The sequence below is a fragment of the Rissa tridactyla genome, chromosome 2 (assembly GCF_028500815.1).
Source record: "Rissa tridactyla isolate bRisTri1 chromosome 2, bRisTri1.patW.cur.20221130, whole genome shotgun sequence".
NCBI classification, from domain to species: Eukaryota; Metazoa; Chordata; class Aves; order Charadriiformes; family Laridae; genus Rissa; species Rissa tridactyla.
In genome coordinates, this window is record NC_071467.1 from 98,467,199 (window position 1) to 98,484,787 (window position 17,589).

At 42.1% G+C, this 17,589-nt stretch overlaps 1 protein-coding gene across 3 annotated transcripts in view; it reads left to right on the plus strand.

The window, feature by feature from the left end:
- RNF144B (ring finger protein 144B) overlaps positions 1-17,589 on the plus strand; it is a 56,629-nt gene that overhangs the window by 22,352 nt on the left and 16,688 nt on the right. For all 3 annotated transcript variants that reach the window (XM_054192096.1, XM_054192094.1, XM_054192095.1), the window contains exon 3: positions 10,308-10,412. In XM_054192096.1, coding sequence (XP_054048071.1) covers positions 10,308-10,412 — 105 coding nt within the window. The remainder of the gene's footprint in view (positions 1-10,307; positions 10,413-17,589) is intronic.

Genomic DNA, 17,589 nt, shown 5'->3' on the forward strand with positions numbered 1-17,589 from the left:
CAGAGAAGAAAAAGCAGATGGCTTGCAGAACATGCCTGCCATCTTACTTGGTAGCCCAGTCAGGTCTGAAGAGGCATCAGCCTTGTATTTCTCAACATTTGTTGCACTTAGCGTAAGACTCCACTGAAATGTGAGATAAAGCACACATTTACACATCCTGAGAATTTGGAAACGGCTATAGTGTACCTTATGGCTTGGTTTCATTGTGTTTGGACTATATTGGTTTCGAATGAAAGACTGATCTCTGAAGAGGGTTGGGCAGGGATGTGAGGTGTATTTTATCTGCAAAAGTTTTAGAGGACTGCACTTCAGGTCATTTTCTGTACCTGTAAAACCTTTGTGGAGTGCCATGCTGTGGTGCACACTTTTACGTAAATGTATTCAGCAATATACATATTGCTTAAGCTGCATGGTTTTATGCTACTTGCCCGGTTCCCAAAAGGGGAGGGGGGTCTCATCTGTTCCTGATTCTGCTTGCCTTGTTTTTTGTCGTGCCAGTCATCCTTCCTGTTGCCCAGGTTTTGGCGCTCATTAGACTGGCTGGAAAGTATACATCTTAGAGACTGCCATCTTTTCAAAACCTGGCTGAAATTGGGAAAACAGCTGGGAGAGACCATGAGTGGTGTGATTGCATGCACCTTGCTTCCTCTTGCTAGAAATGCCCGGGTAGCTGGCACACCATAAATGACCCTTTGGAAGCAGTAGGGAGGAGTGCAGGACTAGCTGTAACACTGGAAATACTAAGGGCCCTGTGGAGGACTCGGTGCGAGTCTGTATCATAGAATCACAGAATGGTTTGGGTTGGAAGGGACCTTAAAGATCATCTGTTTCCAACCCCCTGCCATGGGCAGGGACACCTCCCACTAGACCAGGCTGCTCAAAGCCCCATCCAGCCTGGCCTTGAACACTTCCAGGGATGGGCCCTCCACAGCTTCTCTGGGCAACCTTTTCCAGTGCCTCACTACCCTCATAGTGAAAAATTTCTTCCTGTAGCCTGTAAGCAGTCATGGAGGTGAGATTTTACCAGGTGTAGTAAGATTGCTAGTGGAACTGGGGAAGGAACTAGTTCCTTCCCCAGAAGTGAACTAGTGCAGTGCTGTTAAAAAAAACATGGGTTTGGGGGTCAATAAAAATGCCCACATGCCAAATCTGTTTGGTTTTGTCTTTCCTCTTTTTTCCCCCTCCTCCTAAGCATTTCAGAGTCCTGATGAGAGCCAGGTGAGCAATAAATGGCATTGCTGCTATTTACATCAAGCAGCTGCTTATATCCGTCTTGTGTGTTATTTACTGGAACACGGTTCAAGATACCTAAGACAACATGTAACAAAAGTCTGAAAACAGCAGATACTTTTATGTATTTGCTTCTGTGTTTTCAGCACATGTCTGTGCAGAACTAGCATGATTCACCCTTCTTTTTTTCCAAGCAAATTCTTTGTTGGGTCTTGTACTTCTGAGAAGTGTATGAGGTAACTGTGTTACAAAACGTGCAAAACAAATATCATGGTGATCCACCTGTTTGTTATTTTGGTGCACACAATGCGGTCTAAATGTGATTAAACTTCATGCAACCTTAAAAGTAGAAGTCAGCGTGCAATGTTGAATAGAAGCACAGGTAGCTTCTGTGCTGTCTTGGCTCTTCTACAAGTAGAAGGTGATCCAAAGGTGTTTGGGAGAACAAGATTTTCTGCTGTAGCTACGTGTGACCGCAAGGCCAGGGCTGGACATGGGCAAGTCAGGGGCTTGGGAGGCTGCAGCCTCCAAGAGAGGAGCTTGCATGCTGCTGCCAGCTACTTTTGCTAGAGGGGAAGGGGAAGACCTTCCAGGAATTGTAATTTCCCTGTTGCACTTCACCAGCAGGACACTTTAAGGCTCCTCTGCTTTCCTTAAGCTTTTTAGGAGCAGCTGTGTGTTGCCCTGCTGCCTTCTTTCGGGTGGCTAAATATTGACATTTTGTCTGTAGTGCTGTGAAGCCTCAGATAGCTTGTGCAGGGGAGCACTGGAGAAGTGGAGACAAACTGATGTGAAGGATCGGCATCATCAGCAAAAAGAGTGGTCAGAAAAGCCTGAGAGCAGAGGAGAATGAGTAGGTCAAAGACAAGGAGGAGGCAGATGACAAAGAGCGTGGGATGCCTGCTAAATGGAGCAAATGTACATGAATACTCCAGTGAAAGGCTACTTAGTAAAACTTAGGAGTAAGGGAAAATTTGGATTTGCCTTCATCTACTCAACACTGGGTTTTAGTATCTCTTCTGTTTCTTTGTGCTAATTCCCAAGAAGGGCTTTGGTCCCCTCTTCTTCCTCCTCTTTCCCCCATCCTACAAGACACCTGCATGTGCTCACGGCTGCACCTGAACCCTACCTTCTCCTCTTCCTAAACAGACCTTGTGCTGCAATGCCCCACTTACTTTATATAAAGCTCACCTCAGGTTGTTTTCTGCTTCCGCCCACAGGTAGCAAGCTGTCAAGGTTTGACATTTTGGATTCTTTTTTCACAGCTCAACATTTGAAATGTTTCATAATAACTTTGTTTTAAGGTTATAAAAAAGAAAATTCCCACACCTGCTAATATTGGCACTGAACTTATAGCACTTTTATGGTAATTTAGATGGTTTAAGAACTTCTTGCATGCATTTCTCTGCAGAGTCACACCAAAAGCAGAGTGAGCAGGGGTACCAAAAGGGCACAAATGTACCTCTTGCCTTTTGATGGATGCTACTATTCAGGAAGAGGGGCTACGTGTTTCTGAAGTCAATAGAGGTGGCAGCATGTGGGTGGTGGCCAAGGGAAGACAGGTGAGGAAGAGGGAGCTAACACGTTTAATGACAGCACTGCATCGGTGAAGTTGCTGTTATCTCCATTTAACAAATGAAGAAACAGATGTGAAGTAAGTGGTCAATGCCTCAGAGTGCCACAGTAATTAAGCCAGCCTGTGACATAAGCCTCATGGTCATGTCTGTTTTGTAGCTCTTGGTAAGGCCAGGTTTGGCCTGATGCAGATTCGTTTGCAAGAGGAATGGTATTCACAACTGGTTCAGTTTTGGGAAGGGTGAGTTTCTCCCGTCCCGTTCTCTGGTCCTTTTCTGTTTGGTGGTGCCGCTTCATGGCAGTGATTACCAGGAACCTATCCTGACTTCTGTGAAAGGCTGCCAGGATGTGGCAGGCCATGTGTAAATTGGTTTTAGACTGTTTATCTGAGCAGAATCTAGCACCATTGGTGGGAGATCTTTTGCGACAAAGATGATGACAATACATTGCTCAGATATACTTAAAAGATCCCTTAAAAAATAGGCTTGTGGAGCAGCGGGAGACCATTATATTCTGGTCCATTACCCTGTTTGCTTGTTGTTTTCACTTGACAAAATGAGATGCTTGTCAGTGATGTTATTCCTCCCCTTCTACTGAGCCATGAGATGACCATATGTCATTTGAGGCTAAAGGGGCATTTTTTCACTTTCTTTCAAGCATCTTTCTCAGTGAGGCTCTTATGTGGCCTGATTCCCTATCCATTTGAAAGCAACTTCATTTGTCACTGCATCTGGTCCTTAACAGTTAAAATATAGACTGGGAAATACAAATGCATGTTTCATTGGACTTTGTTTTTCACTTTTGTCCTGCCTATCATAAGTTTAATCTATAACAAATTAATAAATGGCTATTTCTGTGGTGTACTTTTAAAAAACTTTCTTTACTTGGAAAAGCCTCACATTTTTTTTCCAAGTGAAGTGCAGATGCCTCCAAGCTAATTGCCAATAGACATAATTAATCTAGTTTTAAGATCTGTTTAGAAATACTTGAGAGATTCCAGGAGTTTGATTACCACACGTTGAAAGCAACTGGCCCATTACAGAGATTGCGCATGCAGAAATGCAGATGTAATGACAATGATGAACATATTACTAAACGTTATATAGATCTGTCGTAAACACTATGAGTACTGTTGGGGGGGTATTTTTATTTGCATAGACAATGGATTAAATGCTGAGTGGATCAGGTGGTTAAATTTAGAGTTCTGACAGGTATCATCTCACCAAAGTCAGTAATACTACTTATTCTATTTAAAACTGTATGACTACTACATTGTCTTGTGTATGCACTGAAGAACAGATAACATTTGTAAATAAGAAAGAAATGAAAGTTATGTCTTATTGAATAAAAAGTACATTAACACTGCCCAGAAATTAAACAAAAACTAAATGCCTATCTGTTGATCTGTTCTGAATCATAAGACCCTCTGGCATGCCAAGTGAAAAGTTAAGTTTTCTCTCCATATACAGTCTTTTTTTTTTTCACATATCCCACTCCCCCCAAATTTTGAGTTTGTAAAAAGACTAATCCTAAGAAAACCCCAAACCCAAACCAATATAGTTTTGAGGGCAAATCTGGAAGAGGGATATAACATTTTAAATCAGCCTTGCGGATTTTGAGATAGAAACCTGAGGTTTTCTTAATTTTCCTGAAATTGAAATCGTCTTCAAGTTATACATTAGTAGGAAAGACCTTCTTGTTCTGGCAAGATGCCTTCAATCATTTCTTGCATTTTCATATTTAATGTAGATCATGCCCTAGTACTGGTTAAGGAGTATTGTAGATCCGTTTTTTTCCCTGTCCGCAGTTTAATTAAAGACAAATTCCCTTACTTATCCTGTATGAACTGCTGCACAGTGGCTGCCAGCAGTATCTGTAGCATTTGACAGGAAAGCCAGTACTTTCAGTTTCTTTTTCCTTCCTGTCCACCCCTCCACGTTTCTTAATAAAACTACCTGTTCAATTTTGTCACATCACATGTGCGGTTTCCCTCTATGCTTTTGCATCCGAAACGATGAGGCTGCATTTAGGGAGCTGAAGAGCTGCATGCAGGTGGGAGACGAGCAAGGTAATGGAACATGCCAAGGTACTTGAAAAAGCAGTACGTAGGAATGATTGAGATCCATCTTTTGTCTCTGGTACAGAGATTATCTGAAAATGGCTTTGAATAGAAACATAAGATTTCACAGGGAGGGGGATATAGTGCCTTTGTGACATCATTACCTAGCAACATAATACTGATAATACTGAAATTATACTTTGAACTCATTCTTATGTTAAAATGCAGTACTGTTATGGTCCCTTGGCACCCTTGGCAGATTAAATACATTGCCAAACAGATTATTTCTTTTTTTTTTTTTTTTTAAGGGAGGTTAGTACATTAAAAATCTCCTCTGTACAATATACTTCAGGGAAAAAAAAGTTGAAGTTAGAGGAGCATGTAGGAGACGTGTTGAAATGAAGAATCCATGAATAGCCTGGACAGAATTTTCTATTCTTGGGGCTTGCAGCTGACCATAGAAAACACTTTTGAAGATCAGAGGAAGTGTTCATTACTGAAGAAGGAATTTTTTATGTTATTAGTTCACGCATTCCTGGATTGGGCTTTTCAGTGCTTTTTTAAAGATTCTTACCTCATGTTACAACATACACTTTCAACAAAGCCTTAGCTCCAGGAGAGGAATGCATACTTGGGGCATATGTAAATATTTGCCTAAATCATAATCTTTCTTACAAGTCCTGCAAGATAAAAAAGAAATGCATATATGTTGCAGGATAATTTGATCCAGGTACTTTACAGGCCTTAACTTACTAGGTACTCATGAACGGCATTTTGTGAAGTAAGTAAATGGATATTGACCTTCATTTATTAAATAGAGGAAGGTGATGGCCTGAAAGACAAAAATGGCATAAGAGGGAAAAAAAATTCTTGCCCTAAAATGCTTAGACAGCAAATTATTTGAAAAAGGTGTCATTATACGTTATGAATCTCAGGCGGAGAAAAAATTACTTGTAGTACTCTTTCCACTCAAGTTGATAGTAGTCCAGCAGGAGCAAAACGTGCTCGGCAAAGTTAGATTAGCACCGAAACCTTCTGTTAGGTGTACTGAGTTTTACTGATGAAATTAAATTATCACATTTTAATTGATCCCTCTTGCTTGATTGCATCAGGATGTTGTTACGTATCCCAGAACACAGATATGTACATGGTATAGTTGTTCTGTGGGGAAAATCTGAGTAAACTGAACGTAACTCATTAGGGTGTACTTGCAGGTATGAAAGTCAAAATTCCTTGTGTTGGTGTCTCCCATTTATTTGAGGAGTGAACGGAATGGAGCCAAACCTCCAATTTCTTCTGTAATCAGCAGGATCCAAACCTGTTCAGCAAGACCTCAGTAGACTTTTAGTCTGTTGCCTCAACCATTCTGCCTTGACTATGTGGCGCATTTGTGGAGACCTCGCTGTGCTGGTAGGAAGGTCACTGCTGGTGACCTGCTCTGGCCATGGAGAGTAAGACGATGGTGTGACTATCGTTGTAAGCCACGGGTTCTGTGGTGTGACCTCTCCAGCCACTGACCGCTCTTCGTGCTTGTAAGTCACTGCAGTGTGGGAAACTGGTGGAGAAGTGTATCCCAAGGGTGTTCAGACCTGGTGATTTCTTGGATGTCAAGATTAAGGTCCTTTCAAGGAACTCTGATACCACAGAAGGTCGAGTATCTTGATCTTACGTTCACTTTGTAGAGCAATTAAGTAGCATGTGTAGCGTGTGCAGTTTTCCTGAGATGTTGCTGATTTTTGTAGACAAAATGCATGAAAAGTCTTAGCATTTTATGTCTGTATAAGGTATTCTCCATAGTGTGGGAGGACATATTGCTGAGAAGGTCAGTCAGGATTCATTCCATAGACATTGAATCCTCTTCTCATCGCATTTGCAGCTTGTACATCTTTTCAGATACTTCTATTTGCCACTTTTCAAGTAAGTAGCTAAATTAGTAGCTGAGCTGTAAATAATAGTAAAACCCCTCTAAAAACAGTCTTACTGTTAAAATGAAGGCGTATTTTAAAATGTTAGTGATTTTCCACTGTCTCTTCTCTGCTGCTAACTTGTGAGAGAGGGAACACAAAGGTCACATTTTTGTTCATGTACAGACTTAGGTAAAAATCTTAACTCTTCAGTGGCAAACGTTGAATGCTTCCTTCGAGTTTCCCAGCACCTTTAAGTCCTTCCATCAGCTTCTTGAATTGCACACACAGCACCTTCTCCAAGCACAGAAAATCAAGGCAAAAGATATAATAGCTGTAAAAACTATTTAACAGGGAGGTTTTCTGTGAAACATTTGAAGATCCATGGCACTGCACAGACCTATTATAAAATCTCTTCAGGTCACCCTCTGAAAGCACAGCACCCTCTAAAAGTCTCGCAGAAGGCTCCGGTTGCTCACCTGTCCTCACTTACCACCAAGCCTTGAGCTAGAAGAGAAGGAGAATCCAGACGCATTAGCAATCCTCAGAAACCTCTGTTCTCCTGGCTTGGTACCCCTAATGATTCAGATACTGCATATTGAAACTGATTGCAAAATCCATACTGTGGATCGAAGCTCCTTAAGAGCTTCATGCCCATCCTTGCACGGAAGGGTAGTTGTCAGAGCTCTGAGCTTCTGTCCTGGAAGTCTAAATTAAGAACAAGCCTCTGGGCTGCTGCGAGGTCTGCAGTAACTTCTCAGGCTTTGTCCTCCCTCTGTAACTGGCTGACCTGAGCTGCCCCCTGAAAACAAATCCACTGTACCATGCTGTCAAAACAAATTACTAAATATCAGGCAGCACCCCAGAGGAGACAGAAGCCAGGATCTTAGCAAAAGTAAAAGGTTGCTCTCCCATGCTTGCTGAGGAGTTAAGGCAAACTAAATGCTTTGACGGGAAGCAAACATTCCCCCTTCCCCAAACGCTGCCCTGAGGCTTGATCCAGAAAGTAATCAGGTCTCCCATGAGGAGAGGGAGTGAGATGTAAGAAGGCTCTGCTGGAGCATCACCCACGTATCTAAGAAGTGCACCGCACACACTGCAGCGTGTGCAGGCTTTGGGGACGGGACTTGGAGGGCAGAAGTTTCTGTTTGCATTGCTCATGGTGGAGGCTGGGTACAGGCACAAACCAGGCAGGAAATGTGTGCAGGCAGTGAGCACTTGATACCCCATTTCCCCTGTGATGTGGTCTGAAGCATGCGGTCAACGCCAGGCGCATGGTGAATGTGGGGCTGCAGGAGCAGATCATCCACAGCCTCCATCCGCATCAGTAATGGCACTGGGAGTCACCGTGGGCCCTGGGCGCACTTTTGTGGCTTTCCCTGTGCCACCTGCTGCCAATGCCCAGACCGTGGTGGCAGCAGATGTGGTCGGGGCCCTGTCAACCCCGGTGTCTCTAGAGTACCTGCTCCTGGGCACCATCATGGTTATGTACCTGCTTCTGCTCACTGGTCTGTGGAGGAGCTGCGAGCGCTAGCGGGGCGATTTGATCTGGTGGTTAAACTGACTTTTTATAAGATCTGTGCCTAGATGCCTTTGGAGTAGGTAGGGGAGGAGATGGGACAGGGCACTGAGACTGCTTGAATAATAAAAGTGTATTTCCTGGTTAAATCTGGGCTGATATTCCCTGGGGAGCTAATACTGCCTTCAGTTACTGACATGATTTCTTTTTTGCTTGTCACCTGTGAATATCTCGCTTACTTCCCACATACTACTTGGACCAGCAATTCCTTAGAGCCTGCTCCACTCCTTTCTTACAGGGGTGCGTGCTGGATCTGAATTCATTAGTGCTTAATGAGCTAGATATTTAAATCTTACCATTTAGGTTATACCCCTGCGTTCTTCTAAATGAATACACTTCAAATATTTACAAATCAAAAGTAAGCTTATTTAAAATGCCACTAAGTTAAGCTGATTCTACTTGCTCGAACTAATATCTTTGTATAGTTCATCAGAATTAACAAATCATGTGGATGTTTCAGTAGAGACAGACAGAATAATAAAGAAACCTCATTTCCATTTGTAAAAGTCCTAATTATCCTGACATTTAAGAAGGTACCAGCTTTCCAATAAAAATACAAATGAGGAATTTTCTTTAATCACAGCACAATATGCAAGGCCTTCTCAGAACAGTCCAGACTAATGCAGACTTGAATGTTAAATGTCTATAAATACTGGAAAAACAGTTTGTGAAGAGTCCTGGGGCTTTACCAGAGCTGATGCTCTGAAAGGCCGTGATTTCCCAATAACCCACCGAGTAGCTTTTGAACTCAGTGCCTGTTCTGAAAGTTGGCAGAGAGGCAGAGGTCTCAAAGACCTTACACTTCAACTTATTTCTTGAAAACGGATGGGGCAATGAGGGAAGAAGCCAGCAGTACTGAGGAAGAGGAGAAGTTTATCACATGGGCATAAAATATATACCTGTAGGGAACAAAGCTGCATTAGTCCTGCGTGTAAAGTATGTTGGTTTTCATTTACAATGAACTATGCAAGCTGATACCAAAATCTGCCAGAAATCCATGTTTTGTTACTTTGTTAACAGTGATTTGCAATTTGCTGTATGCTTTTTCATTATTTTGAGGAGACTTGGTTGTTTTGTTTGATTTAGAAGTGAGCTGGCTTCCTTACCTATGCAGTTTGGAGATACAATTCAAGCACTGTTCTTTGGTCCATCACACCAGTTTTGCGCCATGATTTTATTAAAGATTCTATAATATATGTTAAAAAGGCAAGCTGAATATATTTGAAACCGGCATGCCAAATAAGATGTGGGGAGAACAGAGAACAGAGCCTGCCATTTTTGTGTAATGAAACAATTGGGAAGCATTCATAAGAAGGCCTCCATACTGGAAATGGCCTTTGAACTCCTGCTTAATAGATTAGAGGCTAATGATAAATCATGGTAAACCATGGAAATTACCTGATCTCTGTGGGGGACTGGGGAAGGAGGGGAAGAACTGATAACTGCACATCTTCTAGGGCAGATTATAACCTCCTAACCGGGTTGTAAACCCCCTTTCCCTTTTATGAAGCTGAGAACAGAAGTCTCTTTCTTGTAAATGAGGTCTCCTAGAGTGGAAGCTGCTGGCTCAGAGTCTGAATTAAGAACACAGGAGGAAAAGACAAAAGAGCGAAGCTTGGTTAATTAGGATGAAAGGGGGATACTCCCCCCACTAAATCCCCCAATCCCAGTTTAGCAGAGTGTAGGGGTTGTTAGCACTGAAAGGTCTGACTTGCTGACTTAGGTAAACGCAATGCTCAGCAGATGAAGTCATGCATAATTAATTGTTCTTGGTTGCATTCTTTCCGATGTAATGACTTGTAGCATTCACGCTTATAATAACTGATGTTTTCTGTGTGCTGGAGCTTCAGGACAGCCAATTAAGGCAGTGGAGGTGGTAGCTGTGCAGCATCTCTAGCATCTCTGTGTTACCAACATGTGGGCTATAACTTCTTTTTCTCTTTTCTTTATTTTTTTCTAGTGCCTAAAACGGTACGTGCAGCTGGCAATTCGAGAAGGTTGTGGTTCTCCTATCACATGTCCAGATGTGGTATGCTTGAAACATGGGACCCTACAAGAAGCAGAGGTATCAACACTTTTTTCATTGTCTCTCTTTTTCTTTTTTTTTTTTTTTAACATAAACCCCCCAGACTTCTTTATCTGCATAATAAATATGATCATACACTTTTTCCTCCCTTTAATTACCTTTAATGAGCTTTTGGCAAGAAGCCTGCCTGACAAGAGGAACTAGAAACAAACAGATGTTTTTCAAGGGTTTTGCTCCTTTTTCCCTCCCTCTGTGCCTTGAGGAAGGGCTTATTTGGCATCCAGACAACCTCCCAATTACCCATGCAGGTGACTTAACCAGAATACCCTGTATCCCAGAATTGCTGAGCCTCCATTATGACTGTCAGTTAAATCAGATTTGATTAGACTGCAAACACTGAAATTCTTGTGCCTCTCTTAATTTAAGAGCAAAAACTCAAACTGAACGTCTGCAACGCCATAATTTCTTCCTGTATGTTTATACTGGGCTGCAACAACCAATTTGCAGCCCAATATAAATATGCAAGACTCTGTATAGTGATACAGAAAGCAAGCTATCTGCACACAGCACTGGGTGGAAGCTGGTCTTAAGAGATATGAGAAGTGTCTTAATTCCCAAGGCAGAGATGGGAGAGGTTGAGAGCTCAGAAGCTACATGAGGTTTAGGCAGAGCTGTTCGCATGTCTGGCGTGTACGTGATCTCCCAGAGTAACTGGGAGGTTCAGTTTGAAAGTTGGAGGTGGAGAAACTGGAGGGGAATGACCTTCTTGGTCATTGCTTGGGACAACAGGGTTCAAGGGGACTGTAGATGACCCCTACCAGGCTGCCCGATGGCCTCCCAGCAATGCTCAAGCAGCCTCCTGCCTGACTTAGGACTGGTGTAAAATTTCCAAATTGGGCTTAGCGCCAAACCCATGACACGGGGAGGAGCTGTTGGCAGTGTGGCTGGAACCCTCATACGTGCCAGCTGTTCCGTGCATCTAGAAGGCCACGGAAAACTGGGAGAAAATCCAAGGTTGCCCTGCAGCTATTCTTGCTTGCTTGCTTTGCGAGCCAGGTAGGGCCCTGCTGGGCCTGGGAACACAAGCAGAAGAAAAAAAAAAAAAAAAGGTGGCGAAGGGTTTTTGGCTGGCTTTGTGCATTCTCTCTGCATTTGTTTGCAGGGACAAAATCAAGGAGAATCAGATCTCCATCCCGGAACTGAGGAAAACCAGCTTATCTTCTGGGTGCCGTTGAGCCCTATATATACAACTGACATAACTGTGGCAGAAGTATATAATAATCCTATTCAAATGCAACCAGTGGCAATGCAATTCCCTATACCTAAAACCACCTTTTTCTCCAGAAAAAGTCAGGATCTCCCCTCCAGCGTGCCTTTGAAACACCGTGCTTAGCTGAATCAAGGCCTGGGAGTCGCAGCTATGTTTGTTATGGCGTGCAGGCATATGGTGGAGCTTTTCGTTGGCCGAATCCAGCTACTGTGGAAAGTAGCCAGCTGTTTCCCTTCCTCCGTTCTTGGGCACAGATACAGAGAGGGAGTAGCAATGTCCCTCCCACCCATTGCGCCAGATTGGAGGCAGCTAACCTTTATTGAAAATGTGTTTTTAAAATAAATCTAACAAATGATAGGAAAAATTCTGCTCTGTTAAGCTAGTCTTATGATGCTGTAGGAATTAGAGAGATATATTTCTCCTTAGTAAAGCAGGAGGGCACTCCAGGGCATGTATTAATGGACCATTAGCTTAATCCTTGGGCGCTTTTTGGGCTGAAGGCAGGATGACTAAACAGCCCAAATGTGCATTAGTGTCCCGTGGATGAATGAATGTTCTGACGCTCCCTTTTGGCGATGCGTTTGAAACACAGACCTTCCCCTTGAAAAGCAAACAGGCCCCCAACCTGTTTAAAATGAACCACTTATGTATTTTACCAAGTACCTAGTTCTTTAGGGAAGAAATACCCCTAAAACCCCAGGAACAATAGAAAGATTAGATTGTCTCTGTTAATAATCTGAAAGATTATGTATGAGCACTCTGTATTCTTTTTTCTTCTCTACAAAGGCTGTTCCATGTGAAAATGTGGCCTTTAAAAGCTATTACTTAAAAAACAGTACCTTATTCAGATGGTAGAGAATGTATGGCTGTTGTTTGGCATGGAAGTACTATTTAGAATTTCACTCTCTGAAACTTCTAAAAAGTATGAGCCTTCTGACCTCTGGAGGGTCTGAATGTTTGGTCTCTGGCTTCTAGCAGGAAAAGATTCCTCATCAGGACAGTGCCATGAGGAATGACATGTTGCCTGTGCCCAGGGGAGAGGGGAGATAAAAAAAAAGGTCTTTTTTTCTCCCCTGTGTTCACATCAGGGTTTTGAAAAAGTGTATTTTTCATGTCACGTCCATTTCAGACTCTCCTGTGACTGACGTTTACCATTATTGGTAATATATTGGTAATAAATGGACTGAGGTACCATTATTACAGTTTTGAGAAAAAGTAGCAGTTAAAACTGTCTTTGTCGTGGACATGGTGTTAAATTTGTTCCTATACTTTGGGCTAAATTGTGTCTAATTACGTTCGCAAACATGGTTGCTTTGTTTGCTTTTTAAATGCTTTTTGCCCTAGCCTGCACAAGGGAGATAAGGTGAACTTAGGCATAATTTGAAACGAAGGAAAGCCTTTTCATTGACTCCAGTGCATTTTGGATTGAGCTCTCTTCAATAAGGAAACTGAAAAAATAATAACAAAGCTTATAAGCAATTTATAACACATTATACCTGTGAAAGTTCCTCTACTTCCCTCTCTCAAGCTCCTTATTCAAGATGCGTAACATTTGTTCAGTGCTTTCCAGTGGCCTATTTGTCTTCATCGTGAATTAAGTCTGTTTTATCTTCTTGGTAAAATTCTTCGGAGTTTATCTAGTTTCGTACTAAACTATGAGAGCCTTTTCACAGCTCTTGCCTTGATTCTGAGACACATGCTTCTTGTGTTGCGGTCGGGCAGCGGAGGGGGGCAAAAACTCTGGTTAACATTTTAAACGGGGAATAGAATGTCTTGTATGTCTCATAGAGAAATGAGCAAGTGTGAACGGTAGGAATGCGTCACTCTCAAACAGTTGAATATTTCATCAGTGTTTGGGGAGTAAACTGCCTATTCATAGAGTACGCGAGATGTTGGGAGGTAAGGCTTTACTTTTGGTGAGCTAGAACATTGAGTCTTTCTGGACCTCAAAAAAAAATGTTCCAGGCTTTTATTCTTAAAAAACTTAAAATGAGAAGTCATTTGAACGAGAAAATTGTACTTTTCAGTACTTTGAAGATATGCTTTCTGAAACCCCTCTGTTTGGTGGTTTGTTTTTTGTTTTTTACTTTAATAAAATCTAGTTGAAACTGGTTGTGTTCCCCTGCAGTTTTTTTGAATTGACAAATAGTGCATTCAAACAGAAGGAATTGTTCCACTGGAGTGCTTGAAACCAAGTGAAATCCTAGGTCATATCTCGACCTGTTACATCAAGATAGCAGCTGCTTGTAGTATAGCTGGTTTCAGGCAGAAATAAATGGGTGTTGATGGTGGGAAGGCAATGGTTTTGGCTACAGAGTTAATTTCAAATAGCTGGTTACACACAAAAAAGGAAAGTTTAAAAGCAATCTTGTTAAACAAGATGTTTGTCCTTTCAAGCTCTAATAGTACAATAAACAAAGATGATTTGGATTCGTTCCTGGAAGCAGAAGGTAGAAGGAACATCTTATGTTAATACAGTTCTCTTCAACCGTGCAGACTTCTTCTGTCTAGAATATTTCTGCCTCTCTTGGGACCTTGCTCCATTGATTTAATTGGACCAGTTAATATCCCTAATCTAAATAAGGGGTAATTTATCATGGTTTGAAATGGTTTTACTTGGTGCAAATCCAATCACCAGTGTAAGCTATGAATCAGGGAAAGTCTCAACTAAATACGGGGATTTCTAATGTAGTACTTGCTTGGATAGTGTCTAGGGGATTGTGCTTTGCTATTTCTGATTCCTCTCTTGTTTTGAAGGTTGTAACATTGATGCCAAAGGTCCATGTATATATAATCTGATTTGGATTAAAACCATGCAGCAGGCAGTAAAGGAGATCCTGCTTTGGGTCTCCTTTTGGCTCTTAAGTTCGACAAGGAGAACTACCCCTTTGCATGCCGTGCAGATTCTGCTTATTGTCCCTCTGTCTGTGTAAATCCGTGATCTACACCAGTGCTAACCTGACAGAGGGTTCTCAGCGCTTTGTAAAGTGATGCTGAAATGGGACGGTGACCCAGATCTTAGAATTTGTAATTGCGTTATATTCCATACATAGCTGAACAAAAATCCCATTGGGAGTCAGTTTAAAATACCAGTTTTATTTTTAATTTGAAAATTGGTTTACATTTTGCTAGGGGTGATTGGAATGGTAAAATGAGGAGGAAGGTGAGAAAATGTTGCAGGCTGACCTATCTTTTTCAGGGTCAGAATTAAAATTTCTGTTCTAATTTACTTGGTTTTAAATAAATCCAAGGGGAGCAAATGAGAGAGTCTTCATTTTGTTTTTATTTGTCACTAAATAAGGGAAGAGCTCCTTAATGGAGAAAATGAATAAATTAATATTTCATGATAACAAGCATGATAGCTAATGAAGAAAGGAGTGGGCGTAATTTCTAACGATAAAGAGATCGAACTCCCATAGCCCTTTCAAAAGCAAAGCACAGCCCAAATTAAAACTATTTTGCCCTCCTTGCAAAACTAAACGGTGCCTCTGTGAGTGGGACTAAACTTTGCAAGCAACCGTCGCTGCTGCCAGCGCAGGATCTGCCCTTGCTGCGTATCTGCTGGAGCCCGAAAGGGAGAAGCACTTCTCCTGGTGAACTTTCCTCCCTCGGCATTATCGAGGTTTGATTCATACGGGTGTGAAAGGAAGTAAGATCTGTTCAGTTTTCTTGGTTGCCTCCTTGCTTCTCCCTTGAAAGCCTGAGAATAGGTGGAGTGGTGATTTTCCCTTTCCACTGTGGTAGCCAGTGTTTTAAAACAGGGGAGTTGTTCTTCCTTGGCTCCTGGTTACTGCACTGCCCGGGTTACAAGGAACAGTCCGCCCCTGTGTAAACCGAACCCAATTATTTCCAATCCTTTCATTTTCCTTCCTTTGCTCTTTTGTCTCCCGTAGTAATAGCACCCCTGGTTATCGTACCACGTTGGGCAATCTTTCTGGACACTTGGCAAAGGTCCAGCTGGAGCCTTTTCTGGTAGGGAGTCTTCAAAATTTTGCTTTTTTTTTTTTTCCATGGATATTTTTACTTCAGGTGAAAGCTGCTGTTCTCAGTGAGAGCTCTTACACATTCTTGTGCTCTATGACAAGGGCACTCTTAACTGCAGAAGTTGCTTACAGTGTATAGAAAACCAGAATAATTATTTCGACTCCCAACAGTCTGATAAGTCTCATATCAATGTCTTTTCAGGAGAGGAGAGTCCTTGCCTCTGATTTTCTTTGTAGGTTTTTACTGTTACCTTAACCCAGTATTAAAAAAAAAAAAAAAAAAAAAAAAAGCCCTAAAACTTGTCCTGCAGCATTTCTTGCTGCATTAAATACTTTCTTAGCCTAGAATAAGAAACGTCTGCTTTCTGACGTGCTCGCAAGCTTTCTCGTTTGGCCCTTTGCTATCTGCTGTGTTGCTGGTTTGCTTCCTCCCCAGATCTCCATCCTCTTGTCCAGCCTGGGGGTGCGCGAGGTTGTGCAGGGGTGGAGGTGTCAGGAGAGGAGGTGTTTGGGATGGGCTCCCGGGTGGGGATGGAGAAGTTGAGTGAAGATGAGCATTTAGACTCTGATGCCAAGTAGGAGGAGATAAACACCTAATCCCCTTACCGTGCTTAAGCGTAAATAAGGTTAAAAGTTCACTGAGCAAAGGATTTGCTGTTTTTTGGGGGGCCCCGTTACTCACGTTTCTTTCTTTGTTGGTTTTGGTTTTTTTTTTTTTTGAGTTTGAACGTACAGCTTTTCTATGGCACTGAATTCAGGCAGCAGCAGGTTGTGCCTTCCTTTCCTCGTGCCTACAGATACTAAATCTGTGAGGGGCTTCAGCTCAGCATCTCTCAGGTCAACCTCCATGTGGGTGCTATCAGGAGCTGGTCTTTCAAAGCCTGGGGGAATCAGTGGCAGAGGTGACGAGCTGCCTGTGTCGGTGTCCGGAGCTGCAGGCAGGGAGGGGGCAGCTGAGCTGTGAGTAGGCTACGTAAGAAGAAGAGTGGGGCTGGGTGAAACTGGTGGGGAAGGCTGGCATGGTTAGATCAGGTTTTCAATAGGAGAAAGGGAAGCTTTCAGCACCGGCTCTGCTTCCTATTGAAATCTACAAGAAAACTCCTAACTCTGCTCCCACTGTAATCAAAAAGCTGGATTTTTATTACATGGGAAATTCTGGCCTCAATAGAACTGCCCTTGAAAAACTGTTTGTTAAAAGCAAGACCGAGCACAGAAAGACCCCAGACAACTAAACAATTCATTCAAGTGGCTCTTACAGCATTGAGCAGTTTTAATTCAGCTGCAACGAAGGGAAAATTTAAAGTAGTTGCCAATGCTCACCCAGCTAGAGGAAAGCAGATGACTCCCTGTGTTCCAAACCCTATTTAGATTTGAAACTGCTCCGGGGAGGAGCGGGCAATACTGAAATGATGTGTCTTGTGGGTTTTATATAACTTTGTTGGTTGGCTTCATTCTTTGCTGAAGCTGCTGAACTTCACTTTTTTTTACTTGTTTGATTAAGTTATTATTTCTTTTCGAAGAGCATTTCAGATGACTTCTGATGAACAGGTGAGAAGTTTCTCAGGAAGCTCTCTGTGTCTTTCGTCATATCAATGTAATATTGTTTAGCCATGCAAGTACTTTCATATTAAAAATAATTTACAGCCTGAATTCAGAAACTGAATGAGGACAGCAATTTGACCCCAGGACTGACTTACTAGACCAGGATATGTTTTGTAAAGATTTGTTGGTGTTTCACATTTTGATATTAAATCCTTTGATTTCTTCAACTGTAAAGTCTTTTAAGCATCTTTGAACACTTAAATCTTGACATCAGTTGGATTATTTTTTGTATGACATTGGTTTAGGTCAAAAAAATAATCCAAACGTCTGCTTCAAAATGCAAGTTTAATTCCAATTGATTTGAGATCTTAATAAAGCAATTTCAGATCTTATGATATACAAACGGATACATGATTTGCTT